We start from the raw sequence: 23,350 nt of genomic DNA on the forward strand, positions 1-23,350 counted from the left end.
GCTCAAACTGAGACAAAGAACAAACTTCGGGATATTGGATATCCAGCTAGCTTGATTAGGCGTCAGTTGCGAAGGGTGTTGGTACCGGTAACAAAACCCAACAGGGAATCGATTGAGACCGCTGTTATTCCATATAAACCAGGGTCATCGGCCAAAAGAGAAGTAGCTTTCCAGAGGGGGAACACTCTGTGCTGTGCACTGGTGCAATCGAAGGATCGCCCCCCCCCGGCAAACAGAACTAGGGACTGTGTCGACAAAATATTGTGATGGCTGCGCTAAGGTCTATATAGGACAGACGGCCAGGGAACTTCCCGTCAGAACAGGAGTATAGTGGAAAAATAAACAGGCGGCCGAAAAACGCAGATGAATATCAAGCGTAACTGAAAGACTCGGCGATTGCGAAACACACACTGGACACGGGACAAAAAATGGATTTGGAAAATGTTGAGGTTTGAAGGCCAGGACTACGGTTCACGACACACAGCTCGATAGCCGAGGCGGCAGAAATCGCCGAGCATCCCACTGCTAACAGAATAGAAGGCGTGGAACTGGCAAGCGTGTGGAGAACGATCTTGGGTCAATCGAACTAACACGTGTTGGCGTGCGATTATCAGAACGAGGAGTATTCATCATCTGGATTCCAGTTAACCTTACCCATCTTCTCTCCCCTCAACTAAATTGTCGCAAGCCCACGAAGACCAAGGGGAACATACCAGTAGGACCTGCGGTAAATCATCAGTTGAAGCACTCTGGAGTGGAAAATCAAGGAACACGAGCCGACCGGACCTAATTTGAAACTCCTCTAACCCATCAATTCGGTATTTTGACAACCACACCAACCGATAGCAATTGTGACTAGACTAGGTTTCGCTGATAGCTTGTTGCATCTTCGCCAGCAGGTGTTAGTTGAATTCACTGTTTTTGATAACTCAGCATGCATGTCGAGATTCATCCGGGTTGGGTTTACGTTGCTATTCACTATCTCTGATCTGACCGAATCCTGCAGCACATGGTTACCAAGCCAAACAGAAAATTGCAATTAACCTGAGCAGCACGGTACACTTAGAGATGGAGGGAGACAATGCAGCACCTCCGTACGGCGTTGCGGCCTCTCTAATCTTCCTTGTGTGTTTTTTAATTGCTTTCTAAATCTTACGATTCCTTATCAGCTGAACGGTGGACTCTAAAACTAACCAAAGTAACGGAATAGCTGGTGCAATTCAGATTCAAACTTCGTCATACACAACTGGTTCCGTACATTCATAAATTGGTTATTGCTGACTGACAATTTATAAAGAATTGACATTGGAAGAATGCCTATTTATATACATATATTAGCATAATTGACGGTTGACAAAGGCAATGTTAGATACATTTATAGATGATGTGGTCCAAACAGAATGTTATCTAGAAACATGCATAAAAATACGGAAAACACCTAGAATGGAAGGCGTAAAAGGTGTTACTTGTACAGAAACATTGGCGATAACTTATGGTGGCGATATCGTAATTCTCTTGTATGGTCTGCATTGAGGCTATCAAAGCAACGAAGCGGTGGAGGTTTTTGGTATCAGATAACTATCGGTCATTTCTAAATAATGCTGTGAGTAGAGGGAAGAGGGGAAGAGAGAGAGAGAAGGAATTTGAACTAATGGGAACAAACCTATCCAGAATCAGAGAAATTAGCAATTGTTGTGTAAATCAAACTTAGGGAGAACCGACTCACTTCGAATCTTGAATGCGAGTACGTCAATTTCGGGGTTTTGCGGGTTTCTCAAGGTGCATCGTAAAGTGGGGTTCAATCATCATTCCCATGATTTCACTGACTGGTCTCGATGTAGGTTATGTGGTTCAAGCTACACGACCATTTACCAGTAGCAAGGGTGAGTAAAAAAAATCCATGAAAAGGCAGGAAATTGTTTTACATAGCAAGATCGAGTTGGTAGCTCTATTGCAGCAGGTCAGTCGCTACATTAGGCAGGTGTGGGGCAAGTTCAGGTCGTTTCACGAAAGTCTTGCTGGGTGAGTTTTGCGCCGTGCAAAGCATCGAATCGTCGTACGAAAAGGACCCTTGCTTGACTTTGTGACACCTGACGGTTCCTCATCCATCCGTTGACTCTTTTAGAGCCGCTGAATTTTTAAGAACTTTTTGTTCCTCAATATTAGGTATACATTTTGTATTGTCTGTGAGTTTACTACGAGAATTTCCCGTTACACATAAGGGCATCAGTCCAACGCGAAAAGCTCACTTTTATCCTGCACGACAGTGTTCGTTGGAAAAGGGCACTGTCTTTTGCCGGCAGATATTTACGTGCTGGCACTTCTTAAGCGTCGTTAACAAACCAGGGGCATTGGGATAAATTGATAAAACGCAAGACTTGATGAAGATCGCATGCTATCGATGTGTGCAACGAAGCGTTTGATTTGAACCTAGTAAACCATTCGGCGTTATTTGTGTTGCGCCGTATCATATGAGCACCCATCATGACTGAACAATGCTCGGGGGTCGAAATAAACGAAAATTAGGCGAGCTACATCCTGAAAATGCCAACGTAAAATCTACCCCAGTTCCGATGTATTCAGACTAAAGAAATCTCCTGTTGGTCTCAGAAGCAAATGAAAACTACCATAAAACTGTGCAGTTTAAAATAAGAGCCTGGGGCGTTCTGAAGTTCATTCGGTAACTGATGTGATGTGAGCACTGAGCCATTTGGTATTGCTAGAACCTACTTTAAATAAGACGATGTTTTCGTAGATATGAGTTAACGAGGATGGTGATTCGGACACGATTACGTTGTTTCTCAGCAACACCCGTTTTATCAGATAATTTGGCGTGTATCGGAAGCGGAAAACTGTTGACGGGTCAGATGTGAGCTAACCAAGTAGGCGAGCAAAAGACGACACCAGTGACATTGATCGGAACTGACACGTTTACCCAGAATATCTGGTTACGCAATCGAGGCGAAGAGTTCGTAGTTCATTACCCGCAGTAGCCTGCCAAAACACATTACTATTGTTTTAGTGAAAGGAGAGTTAATGTGTTTTTCCACCAAGTCTTGTTCTTCCAGCCAAGATAGATGTGCAGGATAGGTCAGCTTAGTTGCTGTTCACATTCAAGGAATAACCTTGCCTTAAGGACAGTTTGTGCAGTCTCCAAGAGTGACATCAACTGAGTATGATCCTTATGAGTAGCCGGTTGATCGTCCGTATCTGGTTAAGAGTATCAAACAATACTTAGTTCTTCGACGATTCCTCACATCATTGTGTACAGAAAGAAGTAGCTAGGTGTAGGTAAAATCTGAATGAGCCGCTCTCTGTAATTTGATAACCATTAAGACAAAAATCAGTATCACTGAATATGTTTCCGGCGAATTATAATGGACTCACATTGAGCGGTTTGTCAGCGTAAGGACAGTCATTAGTGGATTTGTGGAATTCAGACTGGAGACTGGGCACACACTGAAGGGAAGCGTGCACAGAGCCGGTTACATGACTGCACTCCTCACTAGAGCAAACACCCACTCGCAGGTGTCTTTCCGGTGATTCGGCACTCGCCTGGCCCGAATCGGCCGAAGTTTCCTCGTTTAAGCCGTTTATAGGATAGTCAGTGAACCAACCATTGTTCATTTGTTTTATTCTTTCCAGCTGGAGTGAAATCGCAGAGAATTCTGGTCGGTCGTCTGGATTTTCGGTCCAACACCATTTCATAATCTCATAGATTTCTTTATTCGCCAGTTTCGGACAATCATTGCGGTGCCCCTGGCTCAACATGTTTGGGAGGCGTTCGGGATCTATTGATGGATACGGCACCGCACCGAGTGAGAATATTTCCCACAGAAGAACGCCAAAGGACCAGCTGTGTAATGGTTTAAAGAAAGCATGAAAAAGTGGATTAAAGTTGAATGGAGAAGAAAATTCAGCAGATGACTGAAACTTTCATGAGAAATCATCACTAGAGAACGCATTCAGCAAGCGTAAGCAAGCATGACTGAAGGACAAACGTTGCTAAGTTCTCTCCAAATGCGAGTTAAGAACACTACTGGCCACGAGCTAGAGGTCAAATGCTTAGGTGTTGATTGAAACTGCTAACCGGGAGGTCGCGGTTTCTAAGGTCCCTGGAATTTCGTGTGATTCGCACTACACATGACTCATAATAAGGATGAAAGAACTGTACGGTGCTTCTCGGCCTTTCAACACAGACTGGCCTCATTTCAATGATTAAATCTCACTCAAAAGGGAGTGCGGACGGTGAAAACGATCCTTTTATCCACTGGTATGAGAGATATGAACTAAGTTACGTAAATCAAATAAAAATGTCACATTTCGGGAATCTAAAAAAGGTTTCGTCAAAATCCCAGTTTTCTAGGTGCACAATGATTCCGGTTTCTTATAAACACTTTTCTGATGAATTTATTAATGGAACCCTATAAAGTGATTTTCGATTTAATGCAGTAATCAATTAAACTTACACGTCACTTTTTGTGGTGTATGTCCTGTCAAACAGCGATTCGGGTGACATCCATTTTATTGGCAGGCGACCCTGAAGTTGGGAAAAAGTAGCAGTCGTTTACAGGGCAGCAAATATATCGCGTGGTTTCCTGTACCTCAAATCTCACATAAATACATTTTAAAAGCTGGAAATTGCATGACTTAAAATACTCTCGTTTGCACACAAAGTTGGTTTTGACGGGAGGCTCAACTGAATCCATCTGAATTACATTTATGATGGCCCGCTTAAACTGAATGTGCTCCTGAACACAAAGTTGACGGAAACGCGGGGTCTGAGCCAACCTGATGGACCCCAAGAAGGGCAAGCAGTTTTCAGCAACCTTATGAGCAGTGTGTTACGTTGGACTTACCTACCCTTGGTACCGGTACTCGGTGACCCTGATGCTTGAAGTGAAGATCTAAGACAATTACACAAGTCACATGTGAGCCGTCTACTTGGAAAAAATTCTGATTTACTGCTCCAATATCTGTATAAATGTCGGTTGATTCCCTGAAATGCGACTGACTTCTTACAGTGAAAGTCAAGCTTATTGTTCATTTGCTTTTAAATTCGTTCACTAAGTTTCACTTCCTGATACACCATGTCGTAAAAGGGATCCCACTTTTTCCCCTTAGAGAAGTCAACTGGGTTCATTTTCAACAAGGTTTTATTCGGTCAGTGCGGAGCATTTATTTCTACTCCAACCATCTGGGTTTCGGATGGGCAATTTTTTGTCCTGTCATGTTTACAAGACCTAAGTTTTACAGCAAAAAAGATGGGTTTCCATCCCAATTGTCGGGTTACATCCCGATGACGAATCCGACTTCTCAGGCTATAAGTTGTTAGCAAACTCATTTTCATTCTGTTCACTAGTGTTTCGATTGCGTTGCATGTTTTGTGTAGAAGAAGCCATCTTCTACACGTTTAACTTTATCTCCTCAGCAAGAAGAGTTAAAATTGCGGGATGTAATGTGTGGTTTACCTCATGCGTTGTTTTGTTATAGTTTCTGATGGGTGGACAAGCTCTGCGATACCTCCCTCATTCGGCGGAACACAGGAGGAGGGTTCAGATTCTCTTTGAATGGAGTTCCATCTTCTGGATTTTGGTTAGTTTGTCGCGCATAACCTGGGACTTAAGGTATTTCACACAAACCCTCAGTTGATGTGTAGGCAATGATGGACACGGGTAATGAATGGTATTACTGGCCCTTACGGTAAGTTTACACAGTCTGTTGAGTCGACTAAATCGTCATGTCCACGTTCACCGGTCGGTGCTGACGTAAGAATCAAGCTGTATCAGTACGTTGGTCAATACCTATTCCGCTACAAATTCAAGCGTGTCCTTGTGTTTATCAAGCAATAGCGTGGAAGCATACGTTCACCTGAAGAACTGATATACACAGGTGGTTGTGCGAAACAAGGGGGAACTATTCTAGGTGTAGCGAATATACACTCGTATGAAAATTAATTTAGTTTTTCGAGAGACTCACCTGAAACCCAGGTGAAAATGTTGACGGGGCACCTGTCATGCACTTGTGTCTCCGGCTGGTTCCAAACTAGCTCACACGAATTACGGAGCAAATGCGTGCTACCTAACATGGTTGACAAAGCATCTGGCACAGTAAGCCCTATATACAAGCCAACAAGCTCTAATTTACCCCACTGTTGGCCCCGGCGGTTTCATGCACGCCAAAGAATACCGGAAATGCTTTCGAAAATAAGCTATTTTAGCTGGCTCCTGTGGAGGTACTGATAACAACTTCTGCCTTGTCCGCCGGACCTCGGTCCAGAAGATTTTCTTAATTCTCTACCTACAGAAATTTTTATCCTGATACCTACTTTTGAACAACTGTGCCTCAAAGTGCTTCCATAGGGTAACTACACGCACATCCACCAGGATGTGCGACATGGCTGTGCAACATTACAGAATCAACCATGTTTGCCGGTCACACTTCTTTCTATGTGATGAAACTCAAAGGTAATGACAAAAATTTGGTGTATTTTCTAGAAAAAACTTGGTTTTTCGTTGCATCAACTCACAATTAAGATGTCTTCAACAGCGGCATGTGTGAAATTTACACACAGGCATTTTGTGCCTAACTGTATTCAGCGAACCGGAAGCCAAGGAAAGAAGAACGACCACTTTCTAGTTTTTCCAATGTGGTAATAATATTCTCTCTAATCTCTTCAATGGGATGGGTAGATAGTTGCCGGTTTTCCTCAGTGGGAAGCATTGTTTGCGATAATGGATTTATTAAACAGCACCGCTGGGAAGTAAATTCATGCCAAGAGTAAAACTAGACAAGGCACACTATTCACAAGGTTGCTGGAAAGCTCCGAGTGCTGACCACAGGGTCGGACCCTTCAGGTAGGCACCGTCCTGGAGTTTCCTTCAAGCTAACGTTCTACTTGAATCGTATATCACAAACGAGGGTTTCAAGTGGGATTCAGTTCATCCTCCTTAGTTCGCAGATCATTTACCTCCTCACCGAACGTGTCGTTGTGTTTAAAACTTCAGTCAGAGTTTACTCCTCTCGTTCCTCTTGGCTGTCTCTGCTGTCATACAGCAAATAGAAAATGCTTGGTTTTCCAATTAGGCACACGAGTCCGTAAACCAGGCAAAGCTGAGTGAGACACCTGCTCAATATACCAAAATGCTTTTTTTTAATCAAATTTTACTGAATTTCGCTCACGCAAACGCGCTAGTACGGAACATCTGAAAGCGTACCGTTAAAATTGTCAGTCGATAAATTGGTTTAAAAACCAGCAAGTACAACAGAACTATTTGTAAACTTCAAGTGGGCACATCTTTTTGAAGACATCTCGATGGAGTCAAAACTGACAGGTATTATCAAGATTAGTGTTTCTGGTCATTTCGATAAACAATGAACTACTTAGCATAAATTTATCTGTTGAAGACATGTCTGTTTTCGTTAATTCATCCGACTAGATTCACCAAATCTATCCGACTTTCATTAAGACGGGCTGATGAACAATACGGTCAAAACGGGTAACCGATAAATGAACATACGCTGGTTGTCTTCCGATAATAATCCGAGACCGTACGCGTTAGGCCAAAATCGGCAATTTTGACCACAAATTGTTCTCCCACCAAAACATTTCTTGCAGCCAAGTCACGGTGGACTACCTGAAAATCCCAAAGGCACAAGATTAGCCCAATTTGCTGCCTAAAAATTCCCTAGATTTAATGGGCTTCCTGCGATCTGGTTAGAGTCTGGATTGAGATTACAAAAGACAGTAGTTGACAACTGTTGAGACATCAGTTAGCAGCCGTTTACATGGACTGCACACCCAGCCATAAAGGCACTTAAAGAACGCAGGACTCCCAAAGTTCGATTCCTTTTATTTATTGAAACATTTGCTTTGGGTAACTTTCTCGGAAAAGCAGCATTGGATGATAGCAGACCTTGCTTCTGCTCTAGTTAAACTGCTTGATCTCAGAAGTTTGGTGCCAAATGTCCGTGATTATATGTCAATTTTAACATGACGACATCTAAGATAGCTGGTATTCATCCTACGATGCGACCGCATAACTAATTAAACGAGTTAATGCAACTAGCAGAGCTATTGATCAACGTGGGTAAACCAGAAATCACTTGCTGATACACCCTCAAAACAGTCTACGCAAAGTATGTGTGTACACCTTGACATACCCTTATATAAAAACCTCATGACAGCAGCTTCTCAGGTCATGGTCATAAAGAACAATCAGGTGGAATGACTTTGCCTGCTCTGACATGTTCACTACGAAGCCAGCGTCAGCAGAGCGCATCTTGTTTATTGGCAGGGGAAAGGAACCTTGGCGAGACCGTTCATGATAGTCAGGAATTCCACCATGTGGCCTTTTACCCTTGGTAAATCAGTTTCGGGTTTGATGTGTTCTAAACTTCAGTCGGAAAAATGTGCAAATTGTTTTTTCCGTACACAAATGCATATGAATAAGCCGTGCTTGAAATTTGACTGACTTAAATCGGGCCAAACAGATGGAGCCGTATTAAGATCAAAAAAAGGACTAAAGCCTGCCAATTAACGGGACGTTCCACAGGCCCGATCACTCAGCAATTTACTCTAAACCATTACAATTGGCTGGAGAGCCATTCAGCTAGTGTCAAGTTGAGGGATTCAGGAGGTCTTACAGTGACAACCCGTGGTTGAAGTATTGATGGTTAACAACCGACTTGGATTGAAAAGATAGATTAGCGGTATACGATTAAACGGTCACCTGGAGGGTGAATGGAGGGACCATCCGGGGGACCAGAAGAGAAGAAAAACTCTAGGTTGATAACAATGAATAAGGTTGGATTTCCTCCGCCACGGAGCCATAATGTTACGCTGTCAGTTAGGATGAGTCTATTGGAAACAAACACCGATAAACAACGGCGAACGCATCCAAAAATATCCCATTAGATTGAGTAGTCTTCACTGCCTCTATTGAGTCATGCATTATTAGCTCTAAGTGCCTGTCTCTGAGGAGATACGAGGTGTCTTGGTTCTGCCACACCCAAAGGAATTTCATGAGAAAAAGTCCGTTTACTTATTGTCTGCCTCTCGGATTCGTGGCCCACACAGGTCTTCCTCTTTCGCCTAATTCGAATAAGACCCTTCTTGTGTACGTTAGTAGGAGTGACAATAATCCCACCCTATTTTTCCAAATATATCCAATATATTCGAAGTTATGCTAAGATTACATAGTTAAAACATACGGCTGATAAATCTGCGAAATTCTTGTTTGGTTCGAACCAAACCTCTGCATCTCGACCGCTTCTGTCTAGACTTGGGCAACCGGGAAGTATCTCAGCCCTCTCGCTTCCTTCGAGTGGCATAGCAGCTAAGCACCGAATAGGTGTTACAGCTGAACCATAACTATATTTTATCATTGTCTTGGGAAACGGTTTCCGTTTATACCTTCAACACTTTACGTCAGCTATTCTAGGCTCAGTTAAAGCTCCCGTATTTCTGAATTAAGAAATTAAGGAGCCATGAGGAAACCTTGGTGATGTCATATAAGATTATTAGGCAACCTTATTTCGGCTGTGTGAACCACAGGTTAGTCGAATGTCCTTAGCATTTTGCAACACGCCACCACTGTATTCCCGTAATCGGCTTTTTGAATAGCAGGGACATCACAATGGCTCTTAATATTTCAAGTCTGTTGGTGTAAAAATGTGTCAGGAAACTGAACTCCAATGAATTTCACGTTCTGTCATTCGCCGTGGCTACATTGCGCTGTTCAACCCATCTAATCTTGCTAAAGGTGGTATTAGTTCCTAGCTAGGATACCCTGTTCATCTTCCTGAATTGTGGGCAGCGGATGAGTGTGCAACCCTTGCAGTCCTCCTAAACGGACTAACAGTTTTAGTCTTTATGTCACTTTTATTCCGCACGTATCAGATCCCTTCCGCCAATTTTAGACAGCACATTCATGCTGTGACACTCCTCCTTTGGGGCACATTAAGAAGGTATTGCAAGACTTTAGACAGAATGTCTCTAGATGAGTTCAGTTTTGTGACTAACCTTCATTTGGGTCACCATTAGTCCCTGCTCAAACGTGCACAGTGCGAAATTGCGTACGATCTTCAAATCAAACGGATGATCCTCATTCGCGCGGATAGTTCAGAAACATACATACCTGGTATATAACCTTTATACTGTCCCGGTGCAATGATATCTACCTGGTGGCCATAAGCGTCAAATTTTAAGCTCAGAATCAAGGTCATAAAGCGACAAGGTCATGGCGACACTATTGGCATTGCACAACAACGATGTTCATTGACGAAATATACTTATTTGCAAGGTAATTTGGTGTTGATATCAGATTCACTTGAATCCCAGGTTAATCTCTTTTCCTCCCTACTTCTCAGCTGAATGTGCGAATGGGTTTGCCGTTCGTGGGACTTACCATATGGAATATCTTCCAAATGAGTGCATTTGCCCAATAGCGCACATTCTGACGCCCAGGCGGAACGTAAGGTTAACGAAAAAACTCGAGGAATATAAAGTAATCGAATGTAAACCACACGGCAACACTTATTTACGGCTAGTTAATGACACAAAGCATTACTTACAGATCTCAAGCTCAAATATTCCATTCCACGCGCAACCTGTAATCCATAATCCAAAAGGTTGCGTCTGTTTAGTGTTGGGTATGGTAACTTCATCAAGCGGTTTAATTCTGAAGTAGACTTTGGAGGACGGCGGGCACGAAGGAAGTCGCGAAGGTTTCCGTGGGGTGCATATTCGACGACAACTTGAAAAGGCCCTTGAAAACGATGAAATTCACAATGGCACATGGTCTCAGATTGGAATGAATAGAACTTACATCACTCTCAACTTGATTATACATATATACATACACTCAGTTCTAGATGAAAATGCTGTAAGAGTTGAGGTTTTAAGCCCGTTATAGAACTCGTTCACTTCTTGAGGTCATTTCTGTCCTTGAGTGCCATCAAAGGACATTTTACTTCGAGTCAAGATTAAGCCAATTATCACCAAAAAACAAAAAGCACCTCGCACCTGTTCTGACAATTATATCAAGTAAACAGCAGCACACGTTACTTTAAAACTCAAGGGGTCAGAACCCATGGCTTTTGTGGTAACATTGGAAACCCTTCTATTCATCTTGAAGTAACGGCTCACCAGTCTGAGATACTCCTGTTTTTCAGTCCAGAAACCCCCTCAATAACCATAGACTTTGGGTAACTTTCTCATATGGGAGCACCTCCTACAATGCATCTGTTTTCTGCTTTGAAATTTGTCGTTCGTCAATACCAACTTGTTTGTTTCAACTGCCTGACTGAAAATTTAATGCTATTAAATGCTTCTTGAGTTCCGAATAATCACGTTGTTAATTAGTCCAAAATGGCTTTTGTGAATGAGCCTTTTCTGAGTGGTTTCATCAGTTCGAATAACAGGGTGCTACTACAAGATTTGAGGGACTTGAGCCTGCAATCAATCTGGTAATTTACTGGCTGCAGGTATTCTGCGGCATGCGTTATTACAAAGGCTTGTTAAATGCCAGCGTGGGTAGTAAGGAAGATATCTTGATCCAAGCTACCGTGGTCGAAAGACGCTTTTCGCGAATTCAAAGAGTCTATGATGGCCAAGAGGTATTCACGGCGTTTTGTTTTAGGGGGACATCATTTATTTTCTCTGCAAAAGTGAAGTTCAGCACCCGATTTCGAAAACTGTCGCATACATAAGAGATCACGTGTCTGGTGCAGAAGGTGTGTCAACAGTGCCTCTCCCCCGTAGGCCAAAAATCTTCGCAACATTCGAGATCATTTGAAAGTATTTCACGCTTGCGCGTCTGGAGCTTTTCACACCGGCTATGGTTCGAAGGAACAAGGGAGTCTGAAAATCGCTTGGCGAACAGCAACGAAAAATGAGCAGTAAGACTAACGACTGTCATGAGATCCTGTCTCCTTGTGTGGAGTCTGATTGCCTTTGGCTAGGGAAACGGAAAAAACACTAGCGGGATTATCCAGGATACTGTCGTTATGGAAAACTTAGTCAACCAGAAGATAACCAATAACAAAAAAATATAGTATAGACGCCTGCAACGGAACTGTGGAAAAAGCATGAGGAGTGAAAAACAAAGAAGAAAACTAAGAGAAAAATTAGAAAAATTGCTGCGATCAAACACAATTGATTGTGTAAGGGAACAGCTTTCACAGGAAGTAACCCATATTAGCGGCTTTAGTGCTTTCAAGCGAAAAACTGATACGAAATTTTCTATGATTTGCATATTAGAGGAGCGGAGACTGATGAGCCAATATCTGTGCTTGAAAATCGAGATGCTTGGATTTTTCCGTGATACTGATGTTTCCAGTCGCCATCGCTGTTTTGCTCTGATTGCTACAGTTGCGTACAAGTAGCTGTCTGTTAGCCAGCGACTATCTTTCGTTAACCATCCTCGTTTCCCCAATATTAATGTTCTTGTTCAATATAGTGGTTACGCAGACTAAACATACGGTACGGGGTTAAAACAAGGAGATTAAGAGTAATCTCATTAAGTACCAAAGCTTGCTTGAGTACAGTAACCACAGCAAGACACAATTGCAAGCACACGTTTACACCTTCACTGTGTCCAACTCAATGTTGCTATACACAGAGGAACTTTGTAGTTTACTTCGGTTTTGATATTTAGCCCTTAGCGCAATCAGCTCGACCGAAATTCTCCGTCTGAAGAAACCTCATAGAACCTCAAAATGCTCTTTTACAGGGGGTCCGTTTTCGAGTCAAATTCATTCATGTTTCTTCCGATTGAAGGCAGACTGGTAACTTACCAGTCTAGTGAAGGTAGCAACAAGTGGGACTGGTTAAAAATACGGCGATTCTTTCATGCGAAAATGTTAGCATCTCTCTACGAATCTCCGTTCAGGTGTACGTGACGTTCGCGAACATTAGAGTTACTCGTATCCTCACTAATACGACCTCCCTGATACTCCAGAGGCCTTCAAGATCGCAAAGGAAAGGAAATGCTGAAATCTATTTTATTTCTGAAACGTACAGGAGCTCAGTAGTTCATCTCACTTGTCTACAGCAAACATTACTTGGAGGCAAAGACCACACGTCTAGCTTTTGAGCAGGAGCACCTACTCACACTTGCTCTCGGTAATAGAACACACAGAACTCAAATGTGGCGTGCCAGTATATGTTAATCAACAACTGCAAAAGAGTAATCAAAGGAGACTTTGGGGGTGTTTATGTGGCACTTCCGCAGTTATCCAAGAATGAGAGGGCGGTCAACGAACAGCCAAGGGTGCAGAGCGATAGAATTAGGGTGCAGAAAACAATTAAATAATTAATTATAGTTATAATAATAAATCCATGTGTTCCTCGGATGTGTGGCTTTTTCTTTCTTTCTATGTAAGTAAAAGAATTCCAACGATGAGCTTGCTTAAAATTGAAAATGAATGCTGCCCATTTTTGGCAACGATAGGAAAATTACTATGAACTAGATGGTAAAACTAAGGAGAACTCCGCAGATCCCGGTATAGGTAGGTTCTTCAACTGAAATGGTTCTTTTGTTTTAACACAGCCGCCGGTTTTCTTGGGTCATCTGGCTATGCTGAAGGGGTATACTGGATAGTCTCAACCTTTCACGCTAACCACAATGGGTCTTGAAAACCAAATGCATCCTAGGTTTGAAAACCTGACCTCTTAAGTGAACCGACCTTTGATCAGTGGACCGGAGAATCCACATTCCTACTAAGCCTCGAATATGGTGATACGGAAAACTTGGTATCTAACACTACTGAAGAATCCGTACTTAGCGAGTGCTTGAAAAACCCATCCCCTACTGAAAGATGCCATTAGCAGGTACCTCAATGCCTATACGATACACTCCATGGGTACCTTTGATAATAAAGTCATTCCGAATCGTCTAGAATCCCGTAGTGTTTTGTGAACTGTTGGATGAATCAACCGGAGACCTCTACAGTTTTTGCGGGATGATTTAGACATGTCTTGAGTGATATGTTTATCCAGATAGTTGAACAGCTGAATATGGCGTAAATGTAAATGCCAGAATAAGCGGATATCGCGTCTTCAACGCATTTAAGACCCATCTAGCCTCTATGGTTCGGACGATGGGTGGTTCTACTAGCCCGGACACGGGGACGTGTGACTGACGGGATTTATCGTTGTGTTCCCGGATGCGAAACTAGTTCATAGAGGTCAGTCTAATTAACCAGGGCATCCTAACATGTGATCAACTCATTCTTTGGAAAACATCTGTCATTATCAGCATACACAGATACGCTTGAACGTCCCATGATGAGTCAGGAGACATGATGTACTAAATTCTATCACGGAAGTTTCACTGTGTCCGCAGGCTTGAACGAAAAAACCGCGTACACAAATCCAACCGTGCAAGTTCCCGTCATGTGTCATTCTAAGACACGAGTCGGCCGGCCATATGCTGGCCGCCACTATCATGTGGGGTGAACTTGTTCTACCTGTCATGATAGTTTATCACAAATATCCAGGTGCCTGTGGTGCGTCTGTGCATGCAAGTGAATTGGGTGCCGACTGACTCTCCACTGGCAGGAAGCACACATGCTCCACAATCCTCTGACGGGCGTTCCATGGACCGGAAGCGGTACCCAAAATTCAGCCACTACAACGGTCTGTAAAGTATAACTGCCTAGTCTCATTAGCTGTGCTAGTAAATACCTCATTTTCAAATGCAGTGTATTAGTAACCTGTCGAGACGTGAAACATTTTGAAACGCTAAATTTGGAGATACAAGAATGGGCTACACTGATTTGAACTTTGTAGTAAGGTTGCAGGGCTAAGAGAAAAGAACAAAGAAAGCGTTCAGCTGTAGCACCCTGCCTGTGCCTAGCTGCCATGCCACCCGAAGGAAGCACGAGGGCTGGGATACTGTCAGGTTGCCCAAGCCTAGACAGGGTAAATCGAGTGGCGGAGGTCGGATTCGAACAACGGACCTTCCGGTCAGTAAATTCGCGCTCTAACAACTTGGGCCGTCTCGCAGGGCTAAGAAAAGGATATTAAATGATCGCTAAGGAGTAATGTATACTGGACACAAACTAATGCCATTCTTCGGTATGTTGCACTGATGTTAAACGTCCAGACAAATATTTTTTCATTATGATCCACACGCCTTGTAAAATCTGATCTTGCAGGCAATGATATAAAAGAGTGGTCACGCGCCATACAAGTCAGCTCTGTTTGACGGATCGGACAGTCTGCTTTACCTTATTGGTGGATTGATGGCAAACAGGAAAGAGAATGAAATAAATATCGTTTCTTATGAACTGACAACGGTTTATGGCTGCCTCGTAAGACAAACAGTACCAACGTTAGTGGATACAATCAAAACCATGTGCAAGACTAAGCTGACCGTACTGGACCCTGTTTTGCCCTACCAGAATAGTACAAAAGGAGACAAAAGTTCAAGGGTCTATAGTTGTTCAACCCGAGAACAACAATTAAACCGCCCTGAGTAGAGCAGTGAATGACATTATTTAGATAATGGGTTACATCTCCTCAATGCCTTTTTTTGGCCGAGAAAAAGCTAAGCTAACTAGCATCATTTGAATACTCCTCGATGTGCTAATAACGTAACAAATAATATATAATAAATATTATTTACCCCACTTATTCAGGTCCGTGTCGGAAAGGTGTCATTTAATCGATATCTGTTAAACTGAACAGAGAATGACGAACTCAAGATGAACAAGTCATTGGTTAATCTACCCACTTCAACAAAGTACGCTCATTTGCACCTAAATTTAATTTTAAATGAACTGTAGTGAGAGTCACATTGGTGAAAATTGAATTTCAGTGTATATGAGAATCCGGATTACTAGGGGTTTCAAAGAAGTGCACCAAGCGTCACAAACACGAGGGGGGTGAGTTGGGAAAATAGGCGTCCATATATTCCCTTTATGAATTGATTTGTTAATTTCATCAAAGAAATTGTCGGGAAACTTCTCAAGTGCACTGTGCTTCAGAAGAACTGTACGCGAATGCAGCATTGTTAATAATGAAGATAAGCATCTATTTTTGATCTAAGAAATGACAGGAGGACCACTGTCTCCAAATGAAACGGCCAATGTTCATTGACAGATTCAACGTAGGATTTTTTCAAATTTGGAAAGAACCAACAAATTATTGCCGTTTCTTCCGCATGCTGGACTCTTGATCACAATCAGATTTCACCCGTACCAGCTGTGCTGTAACAGTCATTGTGATCCCCTATACCTGCTCTGAATTTTACCCAGTTACGTCTTCCTTTATAATTTCACGGAAAAACACAAGGAAGAATTTATAGAAGGCTGACTTCAAACATATACTTGATGTAGCAGGTCTGGAATAAGTGCCCGCTCATTAGAAGGACTGTTACACTCGCGCTAAGCAATAAAATACACGAGAGTTGGGTGAAATGATCTTTCATTCTAAATCGCTGTCTTAATACCAAATCACCAACCACAACATAGCACGAAAATCACTCCGTAAATCGAAAGAGAGTTGATAACAACACATTTTCTGCTAAAAGTGTTTGAATGAAAAGTACAAAGGTAGGCGTGTCCTGAAAAAACAAGAAGCAGTGAGAGCTAGGCTAAAAGAAAATCGATTTTACAAACGATTTAATTTCAGCATTTCGGTATTCGGACATCTGACACCCGATTGTGCAAGGAGAGGTGAATGAGATTTCCAGAGCTTTAGTCACCACCAGTAAATCGGAATTTCTTCTCAAGAGTTGAACCATGCACAAGTGCTTAGGATATACTTTCACTGATCGGTTGACACTGAGAACTAACTACAAAATGGACTGGTCGTGTGGAGTGGAATGCAGGTTTACCAGCTAATCCTTTGAGTCTGGAAAGTGACACGAGTTGGCATTCAAGGAATATGAACCGCAAACTGGACGGAGTTGGTAGACATATTTACAAAAACAGTGATCAGTAGGGTAATTCGCGTGCCGCCGACTAACCACAGATATTTCAATATGTAAGAAATCCCCACAGTGTCATTTGGCTATGATTGGAAAATTTTTCTCCGAAGTGCCATGGAATTTGGGTAAGGATTTTAGACGCTGCTGTACCGGGTGAGGATTAACGAAATCTTAATTTTCTATAGAGGAGAATGTCGGTAGCTCAGGTAGCGTAGATGGTCGTTGGCTTGTTCGCTGAGCTGGGCAATTTGGTTGCAAACGTTTCATCATATGAAACGTTTTGCCCACAACATGTTGACATTGACCTTGACATTACAGAAGCAATCGCCCTTTGAGCATATCCATAAATGTAGCTATAATCCCTGTAAAGTTCCTTTGCCTCGAATTACCTGAAGAGCTTCAACTGTTCCAATCAGTTAGCTAAAATGGCTGAGTATTCAGCATTCAGTATCGCTTTCAAAATAACTCGCTAACGGGTAACCTCTTAGCTCACTGAGTCCAGCTAGGTAGAAACCTACGACATCAGCGTTATTTTCCACTTATCATGGCGAATTCCCATCACCGCTAATTTTAGGCCAACCGTTATGAGCTAGGACGCAATTGTTCCCATCACCGCTAATTTTAGGCCAACCGTTGTTATGAGCTAGGGACGCAATTGTCGAAGCAGTTGCCTGACAGCCTATAGGTGATGTTTGATGCACACAGTGATTGGAAAAGTTGGTTAAGTCAAACATGAACGCTGGCTGAATCCAAGTTTTCATGTCAGAGAGCCATCCATTATAGCCTCCATCGTCTGAGTGCGTGGGACTTTAAAAAACGAGTGAACCGACAATAGAATAATCCTGTACGCACAATCCGACCACCTAATTTAGAGTTTGGCATCGTCAGAAAATGGGTAGTGTGCTTTCTACGAGTAAGGGTTTCTAGTGGTGGATGGCAACTTGTATCGTTTCCAGAGGCTTGTACTTATGAGCGAATCCTACTATTGGTGCAACCATCGCCATAACAGCACTGTTTTGCAATGATTGCTTCCAAAAACCATAATACTGTTGTTAAAAAACGGAGAATCAACTGGAAACTTGATACAGCTACCTAGAAGGAGTCTGAATCAACCTTCTTTAACGTCTGATGTTATGAGCCTGGCCAATTTACTCAGAAGGAAATATGATATTGCTGACTTACAGGATTGCGTGCAGGCACCGTAGAACCGAATCAAATGTGGATGTGAGCCAAGCAGTTTCATCATTTCCATCTCTCGAACAAGATCAATCAACTCTTGTTCAACGAAATCACCTTTTACAATAACGGATAAAAAAATAAATCAATTAGTTCAAGTGTGCCAGTGTGAGGAAAAAATGGTACAACGTATGAGCGGATGAGAAATTTAGAGAAAGTTCAAACAAATGAGTGTAATTAGTCTACCGTCAGGTGATCTGCTGAAAAAGAGCTAGGCACGATTATGCTTGGGATAAAAGGATAACATAAACTCCGGCAAGGAAGTCAGCCACACTCACAACCAAGTAGTGACCTCTGATTGCTGGACCAGGAGAAGGGTGGATATAACTGGTGATAAGCTAGTTTTCATATAAATTGAGCACTATAGAAATGGGTTTCCACTTGAGGAAGTACCTAATTAAGTAAGAAACAACAAAAATAGTGGAGCACATATCTGTAGCAAGAAGGTATCTTTCAATCGTTCTTAGAGGAAATAAAATCTCAATGAATGATATTCGTGAGCATAACAAAACCAATGAGTAAAGCGACTAGGTACGATTCAATGGAGATTCCTATCCACATGACCTCGTGGTGCTGGGATGTGGTGCATTAATCACCTGGCAAACTGCAGAAGGCTAAATCTGAACCCTGTCATCCAACAACCAGAACGGCTATACTGTTAGACGAGAGTGTCCTTTGAGCAAACAAGGTTTTGTCGGGACCACATCTACATCAACTCCTCCATTTATAGGTTAAACTAATAACGTCGATAATTAGTAGCAGATAATTACAAAGGTGCAATGAAATAAAATGACAACACAAGTAATAAATTAATTATTCAGGTTTATTCTTACGAAAAGCACTCACTTCGCAGCCTCTTGACTGCCACTTCCCAAAGATTATGGTTTGCCTTCAATTTTTCCGGACGAATCAGACTTGTTGGAAAACGTTCCACGGTGGAATTCCTCAACCTGGACAGATCAAGCCGTCCGTAGTAGACCACACCAAACGCACCTTGACCCAGTTTGTGTCCAACTCGAATGCAATCTCTGGGTAACTCCCACGACTCGTCCACCGGAAGTTCATACAATATTTTCGATGTCTCACATTCTACTAAAACACCATTATTTTTAGCGTCGACTTGTACTGTCCCTGAATGTACAGGCCATGAAAAATGCCTGAAAAGATTGGAGCTGAAAGCTGTTTTGGTTTTTGGAGCAGGGGATCGGCCTACGTAGAGTGTCAGTTGGTCAGTTGCGTTACCATGTGTTGTTTGAGAAGATGTCATTCTGTTTTCTGTATCCCTCAGTTTATTGAAGTTGAGGCAGGCCAGTATTGAGCGCGCACCGTTAGAAACTCGCGGGTGCGTATGGCTTCCATGACACGGAGTTTGGTGGGTTGAAGTGCTGTCTATTTGACTATCATATCCTTCATCGATTTTTACGTCTAACAGGGACGTAATCTCCCGCTGTAGAGTGGACTCACTGGACGTCCCAGTGTACAAATGATTTGGATGTCGGTAAACATGGACCTTTTTCTTTAGTACCGGGGAACGTTTGGTTGCCAATCGCTCTTTCATTGCGGGCTCTTGTCCCGGGGGCTTATTAGATATACACGGTGCACTCCACCGACAGTCGAGTCTTTGCAGTCCTTGACTTCCACATAAGGCAAATAAGCTCACCAGCAAGCTAACGGCACATAGTACTGCAAAGATTATCAGACTTCCGGGAAAGCTGAGTACACTTGTGATTAACCTCCCCTCGGTTGACGCTGAAAAATGAATCAAATACGAAAGGTTCATTTTGCAAAAGTTTGCTCCCATAACCACACTGAGAAGTCAAGAAAGAATGAAAATAATTACGATGACAACAGCCCGGTTGAAACTGCGGAAAGACCGTCGAGTACATCAGCTTAGAATTTCTGCTTCCACTTCTGATAATTAAATGCCTGTTTCTGATGACTGAAATAGGATTCTCAAACTTACAGTACAAAACGTTGCCTTCACCAAACAGGGAGATGGTCTCACTGTTCTTAGCCTTCCGATAAGAATTCAGTTGGACGCTATAGGAAAATTCTGTATCCATTTATCTCGCTTGTCAAACGTTTACTGTTAGTAGCACACCATGACTGTTGACATCTCTAGTACACGCTTCACATAAAACATCTATATGAGGTATTTCTTCATTTACATGTTAACTAATAATGGTGGATGTCATGTTAAGTTCGGTTCTGATGCTTGGACAAACATCCGACGCAGTAGTATCTGTGTTAACATGAATGGTTCACTGCCTCGCAACCACAAAAGTTGTTTAATTCGACTTAAGGATTTGACCTGAGAAGACGAGAAATTAGTGGGTGCGGCAGGAACTAGATGTTACACTGTCACAAGCATTTTGAGGTGCACAGAAAAACCCTTCAGGCGCACAGCCAGATATCACCATACAGGCGTCTGGTTCCGAATTATAGCCCAAATGCCCTCAGTTAACTTATAGCGATGTTTTGGGCTTATGTACTCTTTACCACAGAGTTTTCCTTGGTGCCGTTTTCCTCGTGAGGTAACTGAACGTTTACTCCCACTTTATCTGAACATTTATGTAAAAACAAACGCGGTCCGTAGAGCGGCAACCAAATTATATATTCTAGCTTATTAAAAATACCAGTTACTATTTTCACACAAAAATAGACATACCGGATGTGTTTAGGCATCGCCGAGTTTTAAGGTACATAGTTTGCCACAAAGTTTCTGGTTGGTCGTAAACTTTGCCCATACACACATACCAGCCAGCGTGTTCTTCATTAACTTCAAAGAAGGTGTGGTCTATGGAGGGGCGCAAAGATTCCTGTTGAAAAAAGAATTACCATTCTCAGTCAGAAGATAGACGTTAAAGAGCGCTTTAAGAAATTACTTTCTCTCTAAAAAAGGAGTAAATAAACGAATCGGCTTAGGTCTCGCTGGAATCAATAGATCAGTTCGTAGATTAATAACCAGCGTATTACATCTGGTTATCATTCTACATGTGCTGCGTATGCCGAACCATCGTTTGCCGAAGAGAGTGCTGTGTTCCATACCCAATTCAGAGTGGCGTAAACGGAGAGGTGGCCAACCCTTGACTTGGCAGAGGAGTATGAAGGAGATCACGAAGCGCTTGGGTGCTGTCGGTGCTAGTCACATTCCAGGATGGGGACTGCGTGATCCTCACTGTGCGTAGTTGGAGACACTACAAGATATGGCGGATAAACCGATGTCGCGCTCTTACTGTCAGTTTCTATCCAGATTACCTGAGTGAATGTCTGGAGGTGTAGGCACCTCGGAATGGTTGTGGTTAGCTAGCACTAAGTCCCTTCCTCGTCCATCTTCACTAGTTTCTCTACAATGAGGCTTTCAAATAAACCATGGATGTATAGCAGTGAAGCATCGATGTTGAACACTAATGTCATACTGTCGATGATGCTGATGACCGGTTTTCTACACTACCACCTAGCTGCTCTGCAGTATAAGCAAACAATTCACTCGGTTGCGCTTGCATGCAAACTCTATCAGAAGCCAATATAAGACAGGGGTAGCAAAACATAACCACAGAATATATTTCACATTATCCATTTCTAGCACAGATTCATCTTCATTCCTTAATAGTACCTATCAGTCCAATTCCTGCTGATGATATTACATAAAATTCGCTGAGGTGAGGACACACTGAGGTGACCCAAGGATTCAATGTGGAGGAGCAACAACAGCGAAAAATGCACCAGCTGAGTTGTGTAGCCAAGTGAAGGGTAGGAAAACAAAAGGATAGACAAAAACGTAGCTCCACCAAATCATCACGGAGATGTGCACTGGACCAATATCTTATGCTAATTGAGACTGCCATGCTATCCTGTTGTAAGATCTCCACTCCGGTCAAGGTAGTGGATAGATGTATGCACTGTCTTCGCTCAGTTTTTATATATGCGTTTTAACACGCCGATATTCAAAATGTGATTGGGCGCGTACTCACGTTTATGATCCTTTTGATAGTTAGTTTCTCGATGTGTTCACTTGTTGCTGAAGGGAAATCCTCACTCTCTTGTACGCACAAGAGATGTACACTACCATTCAAAACCGTCGGTTTTAAAGAACAATGCAGAGTAAAATTGGTGCCCATGCACACCGTAGCGTTCTTGTTGAACAGTAGGTTGTGGGAAGAGTCGCGTAAATTGTGTTCATCCAGTAGAATCATGTCAGGTCGAATAGGGGAGAGATGAGCCATGATCACTTCACTTTTCTCTTTGGGTCGTTCGTCATGGAAGGAGCTCAAGTCATCTAGCACCCGTTGTCTGTCAGTAAGGTCGACCGTTCCAAATGACCTGAAAAAATATCACTGCTGTATTAGTACCTAAAATTGTAATCCAGTGAGTGATACCAAGGATGACCTATGTAGTCAAGCCTGTTGATTATTTGACATAACTACATAACTGAAACAACTTTTCAGAGTGAAGAAACAGCGGCTCGGATGTTGAATAAAAGTGTGCAATGAAGTTCGCAATACCTGATAAGTGGAAAATCATCCATACTCTGCAGTAAATAGCCTTGATGCTTGATGATTTAACACCTTCTTTACCTGAGTACAATGGCTTGGAGGGAATCTACGTGATCTTCTGCATGGCATTTAGTCTATAGCGTGTACTCGACGGTTTGTCCATCTCTGTCCTGCGTAAGTAAGTCCTACATGACTGTTACTTTTGAATTGAGTCAGGGTCTCTCGCAGGTCGAACGCAACCCGACAAAACAATGCAACTTCTTGTATATCTGATATTGTCTCTGCTCTTGGTCAGTTAACAAGTAACAAAGCAGTGCGGATCAAAGATTTTCATTTATGTTGAGCCACTTCACGATACACCGTTACACAATATTATCACCTTCAAGGCGACACAAAACTTAAAGACGCCAACGGGCGGCTTGGAAACCAGCACTTTTCAGGCAACTTTTGTGAGTTAGGTTTTAAGGGGTCTACCCATAACTGGCCGATTTAGAAGTGACAATTCCAGACAGAAGTTGTTTGCTTAAAAGCCATACCCACCCTCTTTATTCTTTGTACCTCAGTTTTGGTTAGGAGATTATTCCCCCGATCCACGGTACAGTTTCATAACAGTAGTACAAACCTGATAATGGCCAGGCAATTCTTTGAAAAGTGTGATGGGAATAAAATCTCTCATTGCTT

At 42.5% G+C, this 23,350-nt stretch overlaps 1 protein-coding gene across 1 annotated transcript in view; it reads right to left on the minus strand.

Moving 5' to 3' along the window:
* Positions 1-1,320: 1,320 nt before the first annotated feature.
* Positions 1,321-23,350, minus strand: part of T265_09735 (hypothetical protein) — a gene marked incomplete at both ends in the record, with an annotated part of 32,712 nt that continues 10,682 nt past the window's right edge. The window contains 9 exons of the mRNA XM_009175900.1: positions 1,321-1,601; positions 3,388-3,856; positions 4,470-4,540; positions 7,521-7,637; positions 10,576-10,769; positions 18,120-18,230; positions 19,020-19,922; positions 20,842-20,992; positions 22,148-22,496. Of these exons, the coding sequence (XP_009174164.1) occupies positions 1,539-1,601; positions 3,388-3,856; positions 4,470-4,540; positions 7,521-7,637; positions 10,576-10,769; positions 18,120-18,230; positions 19,020-19,922; positions 20,842-20,992; positions 22,148-22,496 (2,428 nt within the window). The remainder of the gene's footprint in view (positions 1,602-3,387; positions 3,857-4,469; positions 4,541-7,520; positions 7,638-10,575; positions 10,770-18,119; positions 18,231-19,019; positions 19,923-20,841; positions 20,993-22,147; positions 22,497-23,350) is intronic.

Source organism: Opisthorchis viverrini, assembly GCF_000715545.1.
Source record: "Opisthorchis viverrini unplaced genomic scaffold opera_v5_307, whole genome shotgun sequence".
Classification (NCBI taxonomy): Eukaryota; Metazoa; Platyhelminthes; class Trematoda; order Opisthorchiida; family Opisthorchiidae; genus Opisthorchis; species Opisthorchis viverrini.